General features: G+C 55.5%; 1 protein-coding gene across 7 annotated transcripts in view; it reads left to right on the forward strand.

Annotated features, from left to right (window-relative positions):
* The window catches only part of HRH2 (histamine receptor H2), a 47,906-nt gene that overhangs the window by 19,708 nt on the left and 8,925 nt on the right, over positions 1–19,273 (forward strand). For 2 of the 7 annotated variants that reach the window (XR_006344069.1, XR_006344071.1), the window contains exons 2-3: positions 3,884–5,485; positions 11,889–12,023. Coding sequence is in view for 3 of the 7 variants with exons in the window: in XM_043920526.1 (XP_043776461.1) it covers positions 4,410–5,485 (1,076 nt within the window). In the remaining 4 variants the exon portion in view is untranslated. Of the gene's footprint in view, positions 1–2,513; positions 2,801–3,883; positions 5,486–11,888; positions 12,024–12,182; positions 12,837–14,463; positions 14,483–19,273 lie in introns of those variants that run through there. The other 5 variants (XM_043920527.1, XM_043920525.1, XR_006344070.1 and 2 more) reach the window with 4 other exon arrangements.

Below are 19,273 nucleotides of genomic sequence, written 5' to 3' on the forward strand. Positions count from 1 at the left end.
TTTCACACACACACTCACTCTGTGTACCCTGGGCCTCTCCTTTAGACAACAAGAAATGCTGGCTGGCTGGCTGGCTGGCTGGCTGGCTGGCTGGGAGGACAGATGGATGGGTGCATGGAAGCTGGGGACAGGTGGTCTAGATCCAGGCCCTGCTTGCAGACAGACACTGAGCCATATTAACAAAGCCAGGTGCCAACAGTATGGAGTGAAAGTAGAAGTGTCAGTTGCTCAGTTGAATCCGACTCTTTGCAACCCCATGGACTATAGCCCTCCAGGCTCTGTCTGTGGAATTCTTCAGGCAAGAATCCTGGAGTGGGGTGCCATTCCCTTCTCCAAGAGATCTTCCTGACCCAGGGATCGAACTGGGTCTCCTGCATTGCAGGCAGACTCTTTACTGTCTGAGCCGCTATAACCCAGCACAGGGGAGGGTACCCCTGCCTGCAGGCTTCAGGGAGACAGAGGTACAGGGACCCCCCGCTTTTTGAAAGTTTGCTTTACCTCACTTCTCTTTCACGAAAGACCTACCTGTTTCATACCGAAAGAAATCCAAGGAGGATTTTTGCTTTTATGAAAAAACAAAAAGGTGAAAAGCAAAAATAACGTTCAGGTTTGTTTGGCGGTGAGCAATTATAGAGGCAGCCTGCATGCACACCCCCCCCCCGCCCCCCACCCCCAAGCTCCTTCCCTGGGAACCACATTCGGCATCTCATCATCAAGCTGCGAAGTGTGTCTGAGCATCTGTGCTTTATCTAGATTTATTTTGTGCGTCCGTTAGCAAGATGGGTCCTAAAATAACGTCTTCTTTACTTTACACCATGTTGGCTTTCAGAAGATTTCAAAACAACACCATGCTCTCAGATGGTGGGGGAGGGTTTGGGGACCAGTGTTTGAGCTAGGCCTTGAAAGGGCGTCGTTGACTGAAGACAAGGAAGAACGGGACTTGGAGTGAAGAAGACAGCAAAGGCAGAGTCTGGAGCGAGAGACTGGGTGCATTTGGGTGAAAGTCGGGGTGCCAGAATGGCAGAGTGAGGGAGACAACAGGACTATCTGCTGAGACCCACTTAGAAGGACAAGTTGACGTGGGCCTGAAGGCAGCTGGAGGGACGTAAGCTGAGTTTGAATCCAGGCTCTCTGGACACTCACTAAGGGTGTGACGCCACCGGGCCCGTCTGAGCCTCGTTCTCCTCAACTGTTAAATAGCAACAGATTCCTCTCGTGGGCAGTCATTGTGTGGCTGAGATCTTCCGCTTAATATGCATGAAATCGCCTTGCCCAGGACCCTGCTGTAGTGCAGAGGCTCCATCTTGGGTTGAACCATTCCCCTGCTGATAGGCACTCAGATCATCTCTCATCAGTTGCCACTTGCAAACCTGCTGCCGCAGACCTCCTTGCTCATGGCTCTTCTTGTGATCGTGGTGGTTGTTGCCACAGTCTAGCTTCTCAATAGAATGCATTAGATCTAAGTGATCTAGAAGGGTGTCCACTATATAGTAGAGATTTTGAAAGAAATGAGGAAAGGAAGTATCAGAACAGTGTCCTACATGTGTCTGGTACAGGCAGAGCCTCAGAGAAAGAATGGATGGTCCCCATAACACCAAACGGTCAGCAAAGGTCACCTTCCCAGTGTGAGGGCTTGGGTATGCAATGATCCAAACAGTTGGCCCTTCCTGTATACCTCAGAGCCCTTGGTTTACTGCAATAAGCAATGTCATCGCTTTTAAAGTTTGAAAGGAAGGTTCAAGAAAGTGTTTTTTATGTTAGCTGTGATGGTAACAACGATGGTGATCACAAAGACAGTGATCTTGGGGTCATGACCCCAAGGGCCATCACGCTCTAGGGCCATCATTCTACCCCCAAAGCTCCACACGAAAGCTCCTGCCTTCAGGAAGGTCCCTAGAAACTTCTGGGACTTAGGCTATAAAACAGAAACACAACCGAAGTGGTTGTTCTTTGAAGCTCCAGGAGCTCCATGAAGAAAGGAATCAGCGCTTTCTTTGTGGTGGTTGTGGCCATGGCCCCAGCCCCTCAAAAAACATTGGGCACGTTGTAGGTTCTGAAAGAAATATTTGCTGGAAAGAGCAGAGAGAGGGAGGTGACAGAAGGGAGGAGGGAGGGAGGGAAAGAAGAATTAATTTTTAATTATATAAGAGGCCGGTTTATGCAGATTTGAAAGTCTTCAAACGTTAACTAAAACATCAGTTCAAAATACCTAATCCTGGCTATTAAGGAAACTCAGAGGAAATTTTGATCAGAAATAGGGGTTCTCAAAAAAAAAAAAAAAACCCAAACCAAACAGTCTTGCTCCTACCCCCTCCAAAGTTAATTAAGTGTGGCAGTAACAGCCGTACTGTTTGGGCTATTTATGTAATGAAAAGATCTTCTAAAAATAATACTTAGAGGCCCAGACTACTAGGCTAGGTGGCTGAGCCAGCTGGAATGGCAGAAGGTGACCAGGAGCTGTGATCCCTGCACCGACATAGCCGTTGCGATTAAATGATGCCTCTCTTATTCAGATTGCAAAACCACTCCAGGCCAAGAGACTGAGGCTTCGTTTGTGTCAGATGGCGTTGAGCTCCTTCCTGAGAGGAGTTCCGCTCTCAGCTTGATTCTCTGCACACTCCCAGATCCCAGGAGACTGCTGCTGCTGGCCGTTCTCTGGAAAACCAGGATCCGCTTGAGAGAAAGGGCACAGGAATCAAGCAGGGCCTTAGCTTGTTTTGCATGGATCAGAATCATAGACTATCACCAATAAGAAGGAATTTAACCTGATATTTAACCGAAAGAAGCATGGCGTGCCCAGGTATTCATTCCACTGAAGTGATGTTTGATGTGGGACCAGAGGTGGAAAGGAAGGAGGAATGGAGGGAGGAAGGAAGAAACTAGAAACCACCAGAATATCTGTGATAGAGTGATCACAGACAAACCACGGCCAGCCACCCCACAGACTGTTATGCAGCCATTTGAAAGACTGAGTGAGGTCTGCACCCGCTGACCTGGAAAGTGAGCTTTAGAGAGATGTCCAGAGCACGGGTGGGGCTGCAGTTGGCAGACTGGGACGGCAGGCTAGATCTGGTCCTCTCTTTGGTTTTGTGCCTCACGTGAACTAAGAATAGCAATTTTACATTTTTTGCATTTTGCAAAAATTTTGCATTTGCAAAATTTTACATTTTGCTTTAAAGAGTTTGAGAAAAATTCAAGAGAAGAAGATTTTGCCACACATGAAAACGATGTGACATTCACATTTCAGTGTCTACAGTAACGCCCAGGATCACTCATCTGCGCATTGTCTGTGGAGGTGCCCTCACACGGAACAGTTAAGTCAGTCACGGCAGAGAGCTCGCAGGACACGAAGCAGACACAAAGCCCACTGGCTGGCCCTCTCCAGAAAAAGCTGGTTGGCTTCTTGTTCAGAGCGTGGTGATGTTTCATAAAGCAAGAGTGTAGAATGCTGCTCTCAGCACTAGGCAGAGTCAGTGTATTAACACTGGCTATTTTTTTCATTCATTTTATCATTTATCCATCTAGGCGTAATGCCTTCTGGTGGAGCCAGGCCCTGGGAACCAGCAGTGACCGAGCAGATGCAGCGCCCGTTTTCTCAGAGCGTAGAGTCTGAGTCTAGAATCTCTAATGTAAACAGTATGAACGTGAGCCTGTCCTACTGTGTCCCCTGTGATGACTTGGTGGTCAGCCCCTCGCGTGCCGTGTCCCTTCCTCCTCTCACTCTGTATCCTGATTGCCCTGGTCCCTTCTAAGGAGAGATGCCGGCCTGGCCTCCGGATGTCTTGGAGTGAGGTCAAGGTCTAGAACTGTTCATTTTGAATTGGGTTATACATACTGTCGGTCTGGTTTCAACATGCTCAAAACTCCATCTTTGTGTTTCTAGCTCACACTTTCCAGGGGACCCTAGACGGCGAAGCAGCCGTGCCGGACCCCCATCACCTGGATGGGGGCAGCCGTCTACCATGGAGAAGGCTGCAGCCATAGCTCCACATGAAACCTCCCCAATAAAACCAAAGCCACCTCCAGACTCACGCCCCAGTGCCTCAGTCTCCACGCAAAAGCTGGAGAGTGGAGATGTGTTCAGTCCTGGGAGGAAGTCGGCTCTGTCAGAGGCGATTTGAGGACTGTGGTTTGAAACAGGAACCTCGCTTGGAGAACTAGATGTCCCTCATCTTCCTTCCCACTCATGCCCCCCACCTTCTTGGAGATCATTTTATTTATTTCTACAAAAAACAGCACTAGCTTGGTCCCTGGAGCCTCCCCACATTTGGATACTTCTCTCGGCTCTGCTGGGCAGACTGGAACCCAGCGGTGGACATAATTGACCTGCTGGGGAGCTGGAAGAGGAGCAACCGTGGGCCTGGGGTGGGGGCAGGGGGCCACAGGGGCAGGAGCTGTAGGGACCCAGGATGGCGTCCAATGGCACGGCCTCTTCCTCTTGCCTGGACCCTGCCGCGTTCAAGGTCACTGTCACCGTAGTCCTCACCCTCCTCATCCTCATCACCATCGCTGGCAATGTGGTCGTCTGCCTGGCAGTGGGCTTGAACCGCCGGCTCCGCAGCCTGACCAACTGCTTCATTGTGTCCCTGGCCATTACTGACCTGCTGCTCGGCCTCCTGGTGCTGCCCTTCTCTGCCTTCCACCAGCTGTCCTGCCAGTGGAGCTTCGGCAAGGTCTTCTGCGACATCTATACCAGCCTGGATGTCATGCTCTGCACGGCCTCCATCCTCAACCTTTTCATGATCAGCCTTGACAGGTACTGCGCCGTCACGGACCCCCTGCGCTACCCCGTGCTGGTCACCCCGGTCCGGGTCGCCATCTCCCTGGTCTTAATCTGGGTCATCTCCATCACCCTGTCCTTCCTGTCCATCCACCTGGAATGGAACAGCAGGCCTGAGAACAAGAGTGACAGTCACACCACCCCCAAGTGCAAAGTCCAGGTCAACTTGGTGTATGGTCTGGTGGACGGGCTGGTCACCTTCTACCTGCCGCTGCTCATCATGTGCATCACGTACTACCGCATCTTCAGGATCGCCCGGGAACAGGCCAGGAGGATTCACAACGTCGGCCCGTGGAGGGCGGCCACGCTCAGGGAGCACAAAGCCACGGTGACACTGGCTGCCGTCATGGGGGCCTTCATCGTCTGCTGGTTCCCCTACTTCACCGTGTTTGTTTACCGGGGGCTGCAAGGGGACAGTGCTGTCGACAAGACCGTGGAAGACGTGGTCCTGTGGCTCGGCTATGCCAACTCGGCCCTGAACCCCGTGCTGTACGCCGCGCTCAACAGAGACTTCCGCACGGCTTACCAGGAGCTCTTCCGCTGCGGCCCTGCCAGCCACGAGGCGCGCAGAACTTCTCTGGGGTCTAACAGCTCTCAGCTGGTGAGGCATGCAAGCCAGGGACCCAGCTGGCCGGAAGAGAGGCCGCTGAGGCTCCAGGTGTGGAGTGGGACTGAGGTCGCAGCCCCCCAGGGAGCCACAGACAGGTAACTCCCTGGCAGTTTGCATGCGGGACGCACCGTGGTGGAGGGGAGGGTCTCCCCCTGGGTTGACAGCCATTCACCGGGGGCTGCTTTGGATGCTGCGTGCTGGGAAGCCTTCATGAGCACTCTGCAAACCTTGTGTTGCTCCATCCTCCTGAACGCCCCCTCAGGTAGAACTTTTGACCTCTGTTTTCAAAAGGAGCCAGTCAGATCTCAGAGAGCTTCGCCAGGGCCCCACACAGAGCTGGCATCTGCATAGAGCGCCCCTGACTCAGAACGGGCGGACCCTCTCTTCTAGCTACCTCGTCCTTACAATCGGGGGTCCTAAGTGTGAGGCTCAACTCTGCCCAGTTAGTTAGTGGCCACAGGTGTTCACTTAAATCCGCCGACAGCCCTCAAATGGCCATGCGCTAGTGCTGCCGCCGGGGGCTTGAATCAGAGGCCCCATTCAGCCCAGTCTTGAGCACCTGTGATGCACCAGATCTCACTTGGTGGGGTGCTCAAGTGGGAGGAGAAAGAGGCTTGGCTGCTTCGGGAAGGCACAGCCTTGAAAGCCAGGCTTGGGCATTGTAACTGTAGGTTTTAGGGGAAGATAGAAGGATTAGAAGTTAGGATGGGGGTAACCCAATCACCTCTGTGCTTTGGAGAAAGGACTCTGGTTGTCCCCTCAGATGTGGACCAGAAGAATGAGATGGGGACATTGGTGAAGGGGGATGAGGGACTGCTCCATAAGAGGGAAGAGAATAGAGCAAAATCTAGGAGGCTAGTAAAAAGTGGGCTTGGAGACCATTGGATGTCTGGGACACAGGGCATGCAAGAGAGAGGAAGCCCCACGACTCCACCCTTGAAAGGTACCTGGGCTGGAAAACAAGGTCAGAATGAGGTTGAGATAAACTCACTTGTGACAAAGCCCCTGAGAGGTATTAAGGGAAACCTCCCCAAAGACTTGAGTGGCTCGAGGAAGCTCACACTTGGAGAGAAGGTTCACAGGTCTTAGCGAGCTCCATCTAGCTGCTGAGGCGAGTGAAGGATGCTGGGAGAACACCCGACACATACAAATGCTCAGGAAGTCACCCTCCTTTCTCTTCCCACAGACCATGCCTTTGCCCCCCAGAATGCTGGTCTGTGTGAGTGATCCATCCATCCACCCATCCACCCATCCATTCATTTGCAAACATGTGTCTACTTCCCATCACATGCCAGGAACTGTGCTGGGCGGCAGGGATGTAGCAGAGGCGCCTCGGCGTCTGTTCTGACAGCCCGTCTCGGCTCTGTGGCTTGAGCACGTCTCTGCCCCTCTTGGGCCTCAGTGTCCTCCTCTCGTGGAGACTGGGGTTTGTCCTCAAGCAGCCTGCCCTGCTCACCTCCCAGAATCACCCGAAGCGCGCGGGGGCCAAGGGATGCGAACAAGCTCGGTGAGCCCCCTGGCAGGATGCTTGTCCGCTCTCGAGCTCTGAGCACTGGACTTGGATGACCATTGCACACCTACACCCTCTGGGAGCTGGTATTGCTGGGGATAAAACTGCCCACCCGGACCCCTTGGCCTTCTGTCCCTCTGGCCCTTGCAGCAGCTGGGTGTGGAGTGTGGGTCTCAGGCCCTCCCCCTGTCCCCTGCTATTCTTCCAGAATGAACTTCATTGCTTCTGCATCCAGCCTCCTCCAGGCCTCCCACCTCTAGATTCTCCCTCTCCAATCCATCCTCCAAGCTGCCCAAAGACATGTCTCCAAAGTGCAGATCACGAGGTCTGAGACAGGATCAGATGACCCTGTCTTTCCACACTGCTTCATTCAGGAAGAGCAGCGTCAAGTACAAAGCTCATTTAGTTCACAGAGCAAAGGACGGAGTGTACACGCAGGCAAAAGCCGCTGACACAGTTCAGCCTGGAGGTCATTCCACTTGCTCTTGTGCTAACCAGTGAGACCTGGATTAATAGGCTGCCTTTACCCCCAGATCCTCAGGGAGACATCCAGTAAGCACCCACCGGCAGTGACCAGCCCTCATCCAACACCCGTTAGGTGCCAGTTTTACCTTGGCCGTTATTTCTATATATTGATCTTTCCGTGACAGCATCGTATCCCCACCCCTCCCAGCTGCTGGGTTGCAAAGGGAGATAAAGCCGGTCCCCCACGCTGCTTCCACGCTTGCCACCTGTGACTGGTCACGGTCTGGTTGAGGAACGGATGCCATGGTCCAGCGCTGCGTGTGCTAAGCCTTGAAGTCCATTGTGCAGGACGCCCAGAGGAGGCAGTGACGGCCCAGATAGCCTGGGAGCAGCCCTCCGAGCTGAGCCCTGCATGCAGATGGGAACGACCTTCCAGGTGGTGGTGCCGGGGCCCCGTTAGACTCGGGGCCGCAGCTCATTCTCTGTACCGCCCTGCGAAGTAGGTGTTTAGCTTCCACGTTACAGATGGGGGGAACGAGGCTTGGAGAAGTGACTTGTTCAAGGAACTCAAGCTAGTGATGCAGCCAGAGCCAAGATCTGAGTAGGAGGAGAAATAGCAGCCCTGTTACTGAGTGTCCTCTGGGTGCCCGGCACGCGGCGGGCAGTGAGTGTCCACCTCCTCTTCCGACCGTCACCGCCACCCTGGCCGCCAAGGCCAACTGAGAGGGCGGGCCTGCCTGGGTCACACGCAGCAGCCGCGGGGCAGAGGGGACCGGCGGAGGAGGTGGTGAACCGGCTGGAGGGCCTCGTATGTGGTTGTGGGAGTGGGTGTTCAGGAAGCCAGGGGTTGCGTTTCCAGTGGAGGCTGCCCGGGTGATCGGGGACTTGTGTGACCCTTCGTAAGGTTGGCTCCCAGCTTCCCTGATGACCGATTGTGTGTCCTTTCTGCTCCCCACCTGGGCGCAAAACCCAGCATTGACCTGGCAGAGAACCCTTATCGCCGCCAAAGGTCCGGGTGCCCTTGGTTGGTGGTGGTGGCGGTCGGGAGGGGGGCAGGGGCGTGGCACAGTCAGCCAAGGGGAGACTCCAGGAGACAGTGGCCGACCTGCAGCCTCCTCCCCAGCAGGGTGCTCTGCCCTTGCCTGACCCAGGTGGCCGCCTTCACCTCGCCCCTCATCACCTCTCCCCATCTTTGATCCCAGGCCCCCAGCCTCACCCCCTCTGCTCCACTGACCCTGCTGAGTAAACGCCACTGCTTCTGCTGGAAATAGGCTGGGGTAGCTCCCAAGGGAGGGCCGCTGCAGCAAATGACTGTGAACTTGGTGACTGGAAGCAACACAGATTTCCTCTCTGCTTTTTCGGGAGACCAGGAGACTGGGATTGAGGTGTGGGTAGGGTGGGGTTCTCCCGGAGGCTTCATGGGAGAATCCATCTCCTTGCCTTTTCTGGCTCCTGGGGGCCGCCGAGCTCCTTGGCGTGAGCTCCTTCACATCACTCTGACCTCTTGCCTCCGCAGCCACATCTCCTTCCCCTCTTCTCCGTCTGCCTTCTTCCTTTAATAAGAGAACTTGTGATTACATTTGGGGCCCACTGGGATAACCCAGGATAACTTCCCCATCCTAATGTCCTTAACTTAATCACAGATGCAGAGTGATTCTCTGCATAACCACATAACATTCTCAGGTTCCACCATGAGGATGTAGATCTCTGGGGGCCCATGTACGGCTCCCTGACTTAGCATGAGGATTAGAGGCCCTTCATGGTTTACCCCTGACCACCTCCTGACCCCATCCCCAGGCCCACAGCCACCCTCCAGTCCCTTCTGCCTCCACCAGAACAAACCCCTCTGTGAGTTCATTCACACACGCTCCCCGAGAATTCGCTACACGCCCGCACTGTTTGGGGGTGTCGCATTGAACCAGGCAGAGGCCCTTGTCTCAGAGGGATGTTATTCCAGGGCAGTGGTTCTCTGAATGTGGGCCCTCGGCCAGGGGCAGGCTTCCAGGAGCGATGTAGCTGACATTGGCCACACTGCCTCATCCGGGCAGAGCTAGGATTCTAGTCCAAATCCATCTGACCCCGAAGCCAGGCTCTTTCCATGATGAAACGCTGAAGGGACTCAAGTTCAGCCCACACTCGGTCCTAGTCCCATAGACAGCAGACAGGAAACTGAGGCCCAGGGATGCAAGCACCCTGAGGCTCAGAGCACATTAGGGAAGGGGCTGGAAGGAGACCCTGCTGCTCTGAATCCCTGCCCAGGGCTCTTGAGTCCTTCCCCATACACTCAGCCGCCCTGTGCTGTCTCTCAAGGCATGGGGGTGAGCTTTCTGAGCATGATTTTCTGCATCTCTCTAGGGACAGGGTCCTTCACCTCCTTGCAGGGTCCCTGTGCCCACTGCCCTCCTCCCGGAGGCCCAGAAGCAGGAGTCAGAACTCAGGAAGGAGGAGAGGTGTGCCGGGAGGCAGGGAGCCACAGGTGCCCCTGCGGCCGGCCCCCTCCCCTCGCAGGCCTCTGCCTCCCAGCCGCCCTCCCTCCTCCCACTGGCCCTTGAGGCCCCGCCCTGTGGCGTCCCCTGCCCCCTGCCTCCTCCTCTGCGCCCCTCAGCTCAGGCCCAGCCCAGGATAGCTTCTCACCCCTCCTGGCACACGCCGTCTGCTCCATGTCTGCTCCCCTAGACTGTGAGGCCCTAAGGGCAGGCCCACGTCTCTGTTGGTTCCTGCCTAACTCCTGGCACCGGGCCTGGCATAGTTCGCCCAGGAGTGTTTGTTGAGTGAATAAGGGAATGAGGGAATGCGTAAATGTCTTGTCCTAGGTCTGCAGAAGCTCAGAGAAGTGACTAACACCACCCTTGCTTAAGGGATCAGGGAACCCAGTCTCAGAGGGAAGTTCCTGGAACCTAGTGGGAGCTCGGAAATTCCTGGTTCCCTTTTCTAACTCTGACGTCACTAAAGGGCTTCCCACCAACTAGCAGTGTCAGCAACAGGTCTGACTGGGGCATCCACAGCCTGCTCTGCATCACGGAGTCACCCCACACATCACACGCCCCCCAGGGATGGTGAAAGGATCGCGGAATTGGGGCAGGAATCCAGACTTCGGACAACCTGGATGTGGTCCATTGCGTCTCCACACCGCCGTGTCCCAGTTTGACCTGAGGTTGGGAGCCAGGGGAGGGTGGAGCTGACCTTATCTTCTGCTCCAAGTCCAGTCTGGCCTGGCAGAGGAGGCTGGGATCCCCTTAGCAGTAAAAAGTTTGCATGACTGATGTATACACGCTTCTTCTTAAGAAGGAGCTTTGCTCAGAAAGGAAGCATTGCATAATTTACCCGAACTTGTCCACTCATATCATTTGGGTTCTGAAATAGACTAACCTTCTGGCACGCTGATTCCAGTATTTCTTCAGGGGCCTTTCCGAACACGCTTGGCACAGGTGCCAGAGCAGCTGGTATCCTGCTCCCCGTCCCCTCCCAACACCCACCCCACCGTCCCAAGGGGCCTCCCTGCTCCCCGCCCTGGAACCCTGCTGTGAGCTGCCTTATCACCCTCGCCCTCTGCGCCTGACGGTCACACCGCAAGGCTATTGGGGTGTCTTCCTGCCTCGGGGTGGAACTTAGGGAATCTGATTGGAGCCCTGGTCCCATCCTAGTTAGGGGTTGGGTGATGTGAGACAAGTCATGGACAGTCTAGGCTGCAGTTTCCTTACCTGTAAAACTATGACTGTTATCAGACCTGTCTGCAGAATTGGGAGAGTAAAGTGGAATCAAGGATACCGGCATTTAGCACAGTTCCTGGCACGCGGCAGGTGCTTTAACAGACACGAGTTTTCCTTCTTTGCCATCCATCTCTCTTTTCCTTTCTCCTCATTTTGTCTCTTTTCTGTCATTTTATAGCTTTCTTTTATGTTGCACTTTTGTTGAGATATACTTCACATACTGTAGGATTCACTCATTTCAAGCACACTTCACTGGCTTTGAGTCTATTCACAGAGCTATGCCACCATCGCCACAGTCAATTTCAGCACCTTTTCATGACCCCAAAGAAACTCTGGAGCCTTTAGCCATCAACCTCCCAATCCCTGCGTTTCCCACCCGACCACGAATGTACTTTCTGTCTCTATGGGCGTGCCTGTTCTGGGCGTTTCAGAAGAGCCATGGTCTTCCGTGCCCGGCTGCTTCACTTGGCGTGTGCTGTGGAGCTGCTTTCTGCATTTTCTGTCTTTTCCCATTCTGCTCTGTGTTGTCTTTCCCTCCCGTCCCCGACTCCGTCCGTGTCCAGGGCCCCATCGCTCTCTCACCAAGCTCTCGGGCGTCCTGGCGGCTCCTGGTCGTTCGCGGCCCTGGGGTGGGGGTCTGGGTGTGAGGCTGGCTCCTGGACCGCGCGGTGGCCTCGCCTCTCCCGCCTGGGTGAGCTGGGAAGGCCCTGCTCAGGCCGGCAGGGGTTGGGGGGGGGGGGGTCTGTCCTGCTACACAGCGGAGCACATGGGCCGCACCAAGGCATTAATCCTTTTCATCTTCTGTCTCTTCAGGGAGTTTGGGGAGTGAGACCCCCTCCCAGCCCTGGAGTCAGGGGAAGGAGAGCAGAGGGAAAGGATGTGGGCAGCCTTTTACAGCCTCACAAGTCAAGGAGAATAAACCGTGGCCCCCCAGGAGTCACTTGAAAGGTAGAGAACCGCTCCTTTCCCGCCCTCTGGGGATGGTGCCTTTGAAGCAGGCTGCAGGCCCCAGCGGTGCCCGGCCACCCTCCCTCTCTCCCGCTGGCTTGGCACGGAGCCGGGCCCCTGCCCTTTTCTGACCCTCCCTTCTGGGTCCTTCTGTCGCAGGTCTGACAGGACTGCTATGGGCTTCCTTCCCAGGGGCTGCAGTGCAGAGGGAGGGGGATCCGTGCCTTTGGGCCCGCCCTAACAGCTTTGCGCCAACAAGAAAAGGGTGAACACCCTAGGTGAGCAAATTAGGAGAAGGCCTTTTCTTCAGGGCACCCAGCCCCAAAGTACACACCTTGGCGAGCAGAAGGAGGTCTGGATTTCAGCCCTGATACCCTCATGCAGAGAACAGAGTCACAGAGAGGTCCTGCACGCCTTCCAGACCCCTGGGAGAAGGCAGGGTGGAGGGCAGGGCTCAGCAAGCCTCTTCTGCAAAGGGCCAGACAGGATAAGTAAGTTAGCTTATGGTGCCTGTGTTGTGTGGTAACCAGTACTCAGCCCTGCTGGCATAGCAGGAAAGCAGTCCCTGACAATACATAAATGAATGGTGCTGGCTGCCTTCCAATAAAACTTTATTTATGGGCACCAAAATAGAAATTTCATATCATTTTCACTAGTCACAAAATGTAACTCTTCTATTCACTTTTTTCAATCATTTCAGGCTAGTGTCTGCCAACCCCTGTGTACTGTGCTATTTAGTACCTCAGTCATGTCCGACTCTCTGCAACCCCATGGACTGCAGCCCGCCAGGCTCCTCTGTCCATGGGGATTCTCCAGGCAAGAACACTGGAGTGGGTTGCCATGTCCTCCTCTAGGGGATCTTCCCAACCCAGGGATTGAGCCAGGTCTCCCACATTGCAGGTGGATTCTTTCCCATCTGAGCCACAATGGAAGCCCAAGAATACTGGAGTAGGTAGCCTATCCCTTCTCCGGGGGATCTTCCTGACCCAGGAATCAAAGTGGGATCTCCTGCATTGCAGGCAGATTCTGCACCAGCTGAGCCACCAGGGAAACCCACCAAGGCCTGAGGTGGGTGAGAGGAAAGGGCGCTGGATTTACTGGATTTGTGACTTTGGGCAGGTGGCTTGCCATCTCTGAGCCTCAACTTGCTCATCTGAAAAATTGGGATAAAAATACCCCCCTGTGAAGAGTCTGATGAGGTTTAGCACCAGTTGATGCAAAGTGCCCGGCACAGGGTAGATGATTGTAAATGGTAGTTTTTCTTTCTTTCTTTCTTTTCCTTTCTTTCTCCCTTCCTCCTCTCCCCCTTCCCTCCCTCCTGCCTTTCCTCCTTTCCCTCCCACGGCCACCCTGTAAACGACCAGCTGGAAAGTCCAGGTCAGGCTCCGTGGACTTGTATCTCAGCTGTGCCACTGAATCACTCAATTTGGACCCTGATCCTGAGCCTCATGTCCCTTCTCTGAAAATGGGGGGCTTGGATCCATCTCAGGGGACCATTCCAACACTAATTATATATAAATGCTTAACAAGAGAGAGAGAAATTATGCCAAACTCCCAATAGTGTTTATGTCAAGAATCTTCTGGCAAGGGCGGGGAGGAACCTGTTTTTCATACTAATGAATTGCTCTGAGGATGAAGAGGCAAATTCAGTAAAACGTGCCTTTGTCGCAGCCTGCGCTCTGCGGGCAGGGCGCGTGCGCAGGTAGGGGTGCAGACGGGGTGCAGACGGGACTGCTGGGAGGGCCTCAGCCTGGCAGATGCAGGGCCCGGCTTTCCCACCGCACCCCTCTCCGGGCCTCGGCGTGCTCATCCGTGAAAGAGGCCGCAGCTCCTAGCAGCTGTCCCTGCTCCTGACGAGACGGCAGTGGGTCCCAGGCAACGGTGTATCCCTTAAACCCATAGCAGCTGTGTTGTGGCAGTGTCGGGGGACTGGGGCAGGGTGTGCCTGAGACCCGCTGGGCATTTTAGGGTGTCCAGAGTCCCCGAGGCTCCCCTGGGATGTGAGGGCCATTCCTTTCCTGCCCGTTTTTGTGCAGAGAGATGGGGGCAGGGGTTGTCCTAGCTCCCCAAACTGGCAGGTGGCTCTGCTTGTCTACATCTGCTTGTGTGGAAGGCTGCAGCTTGCAGTGAGGACCGCAGGCGCTGGGACTCGTGGGCAGGCGGGTGAGACCCAGGCCTTCCTCATTCCGGGACTGAGCACATGCCATCATCCTCTGGAGACGGGCGCTCTGCGTGGGCAGCGGGACATTTCCCAGCACCCAGAGGTTTCAAGGAACTTCCCCTTTCCACATTGACTTGGGAAACACAGAATATTTATAAAGTTCATCATTATTGAAATGGAACATGAAAATCAGAAGTCAGAGAGAAACCCCAGTCATGGGGCCATCTTCCACAAGCCCTGAAGTCACGCTCTGTACTCCTTTTCTGTCTCTGTGAGCAGATGTGGTCCTACCGTCACGGCGACAAGAGGATCCATGCATGGAATTCTCCAAGACAGGTCTCTGTCTCAGGGGCTGCTGAGTCTTACTGATTCACTCATTCACTTGCCCTCTAGAGCCCCTGCCCTGTACGGTGGGGAGGTGGTTAGAGGGGGTGCAACTAATGGAGCTCTCAGATGAGCTGTTAGGGACAAGATGTGGGGTAAGTGCTGGGACCTGGCGGATGGGGGCCAAGAGGGCCCTGGGGGGCCCAGCAATTGGGCAAAGCCTCCTGGAAGGGGTGGTGGCTCAGCGGACTCCTGAAGGACAGGCAGGAATTTTCTAAGCTGAAGGGCGGAGGTTGGAGGTGCCATGCTAGGCAACAGAGGCTTGAAGTCAGGGAGGAGAGGAGAGAGGGACTGGGATTCACAGGGTCTGGGAAGCCAACCAACGTGCTTGAATAGAAAAGTTATTCCCTTTTCTAAAATTTGCCCCCGTCTGAAAAGCAGGACTGATCACCCTAGCCCCTCTCTCCTTTCCAGGGCTGGAAGAAAGACCAAGGGCATTAATGTCTGGCCTAGGACAGAAGCTTGGAGCGCAGTGCTGGGGTGTAAGCTCTTGGTTTCATTCCGCTGTGTGTGCCCACAGGCCACCACTTAACAGACGGTGGGGAAACCAGGTCAGGGGGTCTCAGTCACTTCCAGTTGTAACCATGGCGACTTTGGAAGTAGAACCCCACCAACGCAAGAGTCCCTTCCCTGCCCGCTCCTTCCCTGCAGGGTAAGCTAAGCTCTCGGGGGCTGTCTGGCCCCCACAGTGTCCGTCTTCATCTGTGGCACCCATGCCATGCCTGCTGCAGGCCCCCTGGCATTGCTGAGGACCAGACACCTCCTCCCACCGGCCTTGGCCTCCACCACAGGCCCCCACACCACCCGGCAGGAAGGCCCCAAGGCCCAACCACACGCTGAGACTCACTGTAGGTAGGTGGATTTTAGGGGCCTTCTGCACCCCCTTGGGGGCAGAGGAACTGGGGTACAGAGCTCCATGAAGCCTCCTCTCTGCCATGTCTGCAGGGGACCCCACATACCTCACCTCCAATGAGCATTCTGACCCCAAAGGAGGGGCTGGGGGCAGGGCCCACTCTAGCAGGGAACTGACGCCCAGCCTCCTCTCTGGGCGGGGGAGCTGCTCTTAACAAGGCTCCCGAAGGCCGGATGCCCTTGGAGCCTCTCACGTGGCTCTGTTTCCCTTCTGGATCGTGGCCCGAATGGCGGGAGGGCCGGCCCAGGCGAGAACCCAAGGCAAGCCCAGTGCATCTCCAAACAGTGTCCCCTCCTGCCCTGCCAGAGACACGGCGCCCAGCCGGCATATGGGCCTGCAGTCAACAACGGGCTCCCTAGTCGTGGTGACCGGTAACCCCCACTGCGTGGCTGAGCCTGGTAGCGTCTGACTGCCTAGGAGCTGGTTGACCTCAGGCAGGCTGCCTCTGCATGCCTCCCTTTCTTCCAGTGTCAAATGGGAGTTGCAGGGGTTCGCAGAGAGAACAGACCCACAGGCCCTGAGAACAGAGTCACCCACGGCCGTCCTGGTGGGGGAGGGGTTCCCCGGGAGACTGAGACAGGCTGAAACATTCCCCTGTGTTTGCATTTTGCCCTTGTCTAGGCATTATTTTTGCTATTATAAGCAACCCTGTGATGAACATCTCCATGCAAAGAACATTTTGTTTCTTTCAGATTATTTCCCTAGAAACTGAATTTCTGGAACAGGAATTACTGGTCAAAGAGGAGGGATATTTTCAGTCTTGTTACACTTCGCTTAATTGTTTTCTAGCCTGGCTGTGCAGTGTTGGGGAAGGGGTCACTGTCGGCCACTTCTGACCATGCAGTGGGGAGGGCCCTGGAGCTGCTGTGAGGGGGCTGAGGAGGACAGAGGGCATCCTCAGCAAGGAGGAGAGGGCTCTGCCACTTAGGCTGGACGGGGTGAGGGAAGAGGGGAGCAGAAGGGGCTGAGGGGGAGCCATCGGGAGGCCACATCCAGGGCTTGAGCCCGTCAGAGACCAGAGAATGCACAGCGCGTGAGCTGAGAGTTATGTTTCATTCGGGCAAAATCAGGACTGTAGCGGGCGGAACAGCGTTTCAGACAGCTCTGAGAAGCTACTCCAAGGAGGCAGAGGGGACGGTCAGTGTGTATGTGATTTTGGTGAAGGGGGTATACATCAGTCGAGCACATATTTTTTTTGCAGAAGGTTTCTGCTAGTCACGAAGAGCACTCGTCACCATGAAGGATTTCAGGGCTTTCTAGACATGAGGAGGTGCAAGAATCAGGCTCATAGAATCGGCTCCTGAAACTATCTGTCGAAGCCCTGTTCCACCAGTTTTTCCAGGGCACAGTGCCTCAGCGCCGCCCTCCACCCTGAACTCCTTCAGGGGCTGTTGCAAGTCAGCTGTTGCAAGTCAGCAGCTGCGGCTGCGCATGGTTTAATCCTTGTAGGAGGTTCGTGGCAAATGCCGATTTGTAGCTGACAGGAGCAGATAAGTCTCAGATCTAAAGGACTGACATGATGGTGCCAGGAGCCCAGCCTGGGATGGAGTGCCCGCCTGGCCTGGAGCAAATGGCAGCCTCCCTGAGCCTCAGTTTCACATCTGTGAAATGGGCGTGACCCTTCGCCTGCCTCCCGGCGGCGCTGGGAATGGAATAAAAGATAGGAAATGACTTTGAGAGTTGCCTCGGGTACTGTGGGTTCTTTGTCCACGGCATCCACTGGCGTGAGTAGGGGGGAGGGCGGGGAGGGGGGTTACTTCAGTTTAAAAAAAAACGCCAGTTTCAGGATGAGGATTGAGCAAGCTGGGCGGTCTCACATGGAGGTCACTGGAGGGTTGGAGCACCCGGGCAGGGTGAACACAAGCTCCCCAGGACTGGGGGGGTCTGAGCATGGCACATTGGACGGGGAGGGGACTGGGCAGGGAGCCCCAGCTTTGCGGGTGGCCAAGCTGCGCTCTCTCAAGCCGCCTCCACTTACTTGCTTGTTAGTGACTGAGGGTTTTGAGAATTCCCTCCACTGCTGGAGATAAGAGGACCCCAGTATCAGACGTACCACATGCATACTATGAGAGTTCAGTGCTAAGGCTGACCTGTGATCACCCCCATCACTTTATTATCCTGCCACCTCATTCCCCAGCTACGAGTGGGCCACACGGAGGCAGAGGAAGGATTGAGTGGAAGTAGGGCTTGCCTTTACATGTCCTTGCAGCAGCAAACCCAATGTGCTGTAACATGCCCAGTGCTCCTTACCAGCTGTGTGACCTCAGATGAGTTTCCTAAGCTCTCTGTGCCTTTGTTTCCTCCTCCATCCAACAGAGGCTGATGTGTGAATTAAGCTGAGCCGCTACTGACAGAATGCCCAGAGCCGGGCCTCGCTGTCACTGGCTGCTGTCAGGGCCCAGAGCCCAGGTTTCGGACCCCGCCGCTGTGGCACAGAGCCCGTTCCTCCACCCACTGGCTGTGTGACCTTGGTTAGGTCGATTGCCCAACCCTACAAAGAGCTGGTCCCCTCCTCTGTAAAGATGCGGGTCGTGGGGCCCCCGAGGCACCCCAGGCTCAGTGTGACTGTTGGCTGAGGGCCTCAGAGAGGAGCCCACGGAAACCAGCAGAGCCAGCCCCGGAGCCACGGCTGCCCCAGTGGGGGCACACGCTCCCTACCAGAGGAGCGCACCCCCTGCCCCACCCCCGGGGCTCCTACACCCACGGGCAGGTACAGTCACACCAACCCATGCACTCAGCAACTCCTGCAGACCAGCCAGGCCACGTGACAGCTGAGACCGTCCCTCGGTCAGTTCAAAACGCTCCCCGGGCAGAAAGCCTTCAGCGGTGCCCAGGTGCCAGCAAGGCCAAGCTGTTCTGGCCACTGAATCCCTTTCCACTCCCCTCCCCTTTCTCCAGCTGACCTAGACCATCGCAAGTTCTCAGAGTACGCCCCATGGCTCGTGCTGCCTCCCTGGGCCTCGAGAAATGACCCACCTTTCCAACACACCTGTCCAATTTCCACTCATTGCCCCAGACCCGATTCCAAAGACACCTGCTCCACGACACCTCCCCGGGTCCCCAGGGCCAGAAATGGCTGCTGTCCCAGACCGTCCTGCCCATGCACACTTACTCACACTCCGATGCGTACACTCCCATGCACACTCAGGCACTGGCATACACGTTCTTGCGTGCACACATACGTGTGTTCACACACACACACCCACTCACATCCTTCAGCACCTCGAGACCAGTGGCCTCGCCCTGACCATCTCCTCCTCTCTCACATTAGCTCTCCATCGTTATTGACTTGGCCTGGCCCTCAGAAAGGGGGTGGGAAGGGAGCAGGGCTGGGAGGCGACAGCTGTTGGTTCGCATTTGAGCTTTGCTCCTGAGTAATCTGGAGGCATCACTTACTCGCCGGCAGCCCCTGCACTGACCTTGGAGTGCCACTAACCAGAAAAAGGGTGCCAAGCACCCCGCTTAGGACCTGGCACTTGAGCACCCAGTAAAGGCTCGCTTGTCAACCACTTACTAGTCACTCCCCAGTACAACTCACGGATGCTGGCTGTGCACCAGGCTGCCGGGGTCGCTAGAGTCACTACCCGCCCTTCCCTTGAGCTCCCAGTCTGGTCCCAGGCTGTGGCCCACCAGCATTTAGGGGTGTATGCTCTGGGAGGTCTCCAATCAAGACCACTTTCAGGAGCCTAAAGTACCCTGACCGTCACCATCCTTTCTCTTATCACAGGAAAAAAAGCTAAAAAGGGATAATAGTTTGTGACTGTTACTTATTATCTCAACTTAGTCCCAGGG

Source organism: Cervus elaphus, chromosome 12 (genome assembly GCF_910594005.1).
Source record: "Cervus elaphus chromosome 12, mCerEla1.1, whole genome shotgun sequence".
Lineage (NCBI taxonomy): Eukaryota > Metazoa > Chordata > Mammalia > Artiodactyla > Cervidae > Cervus > Cervus elaphus.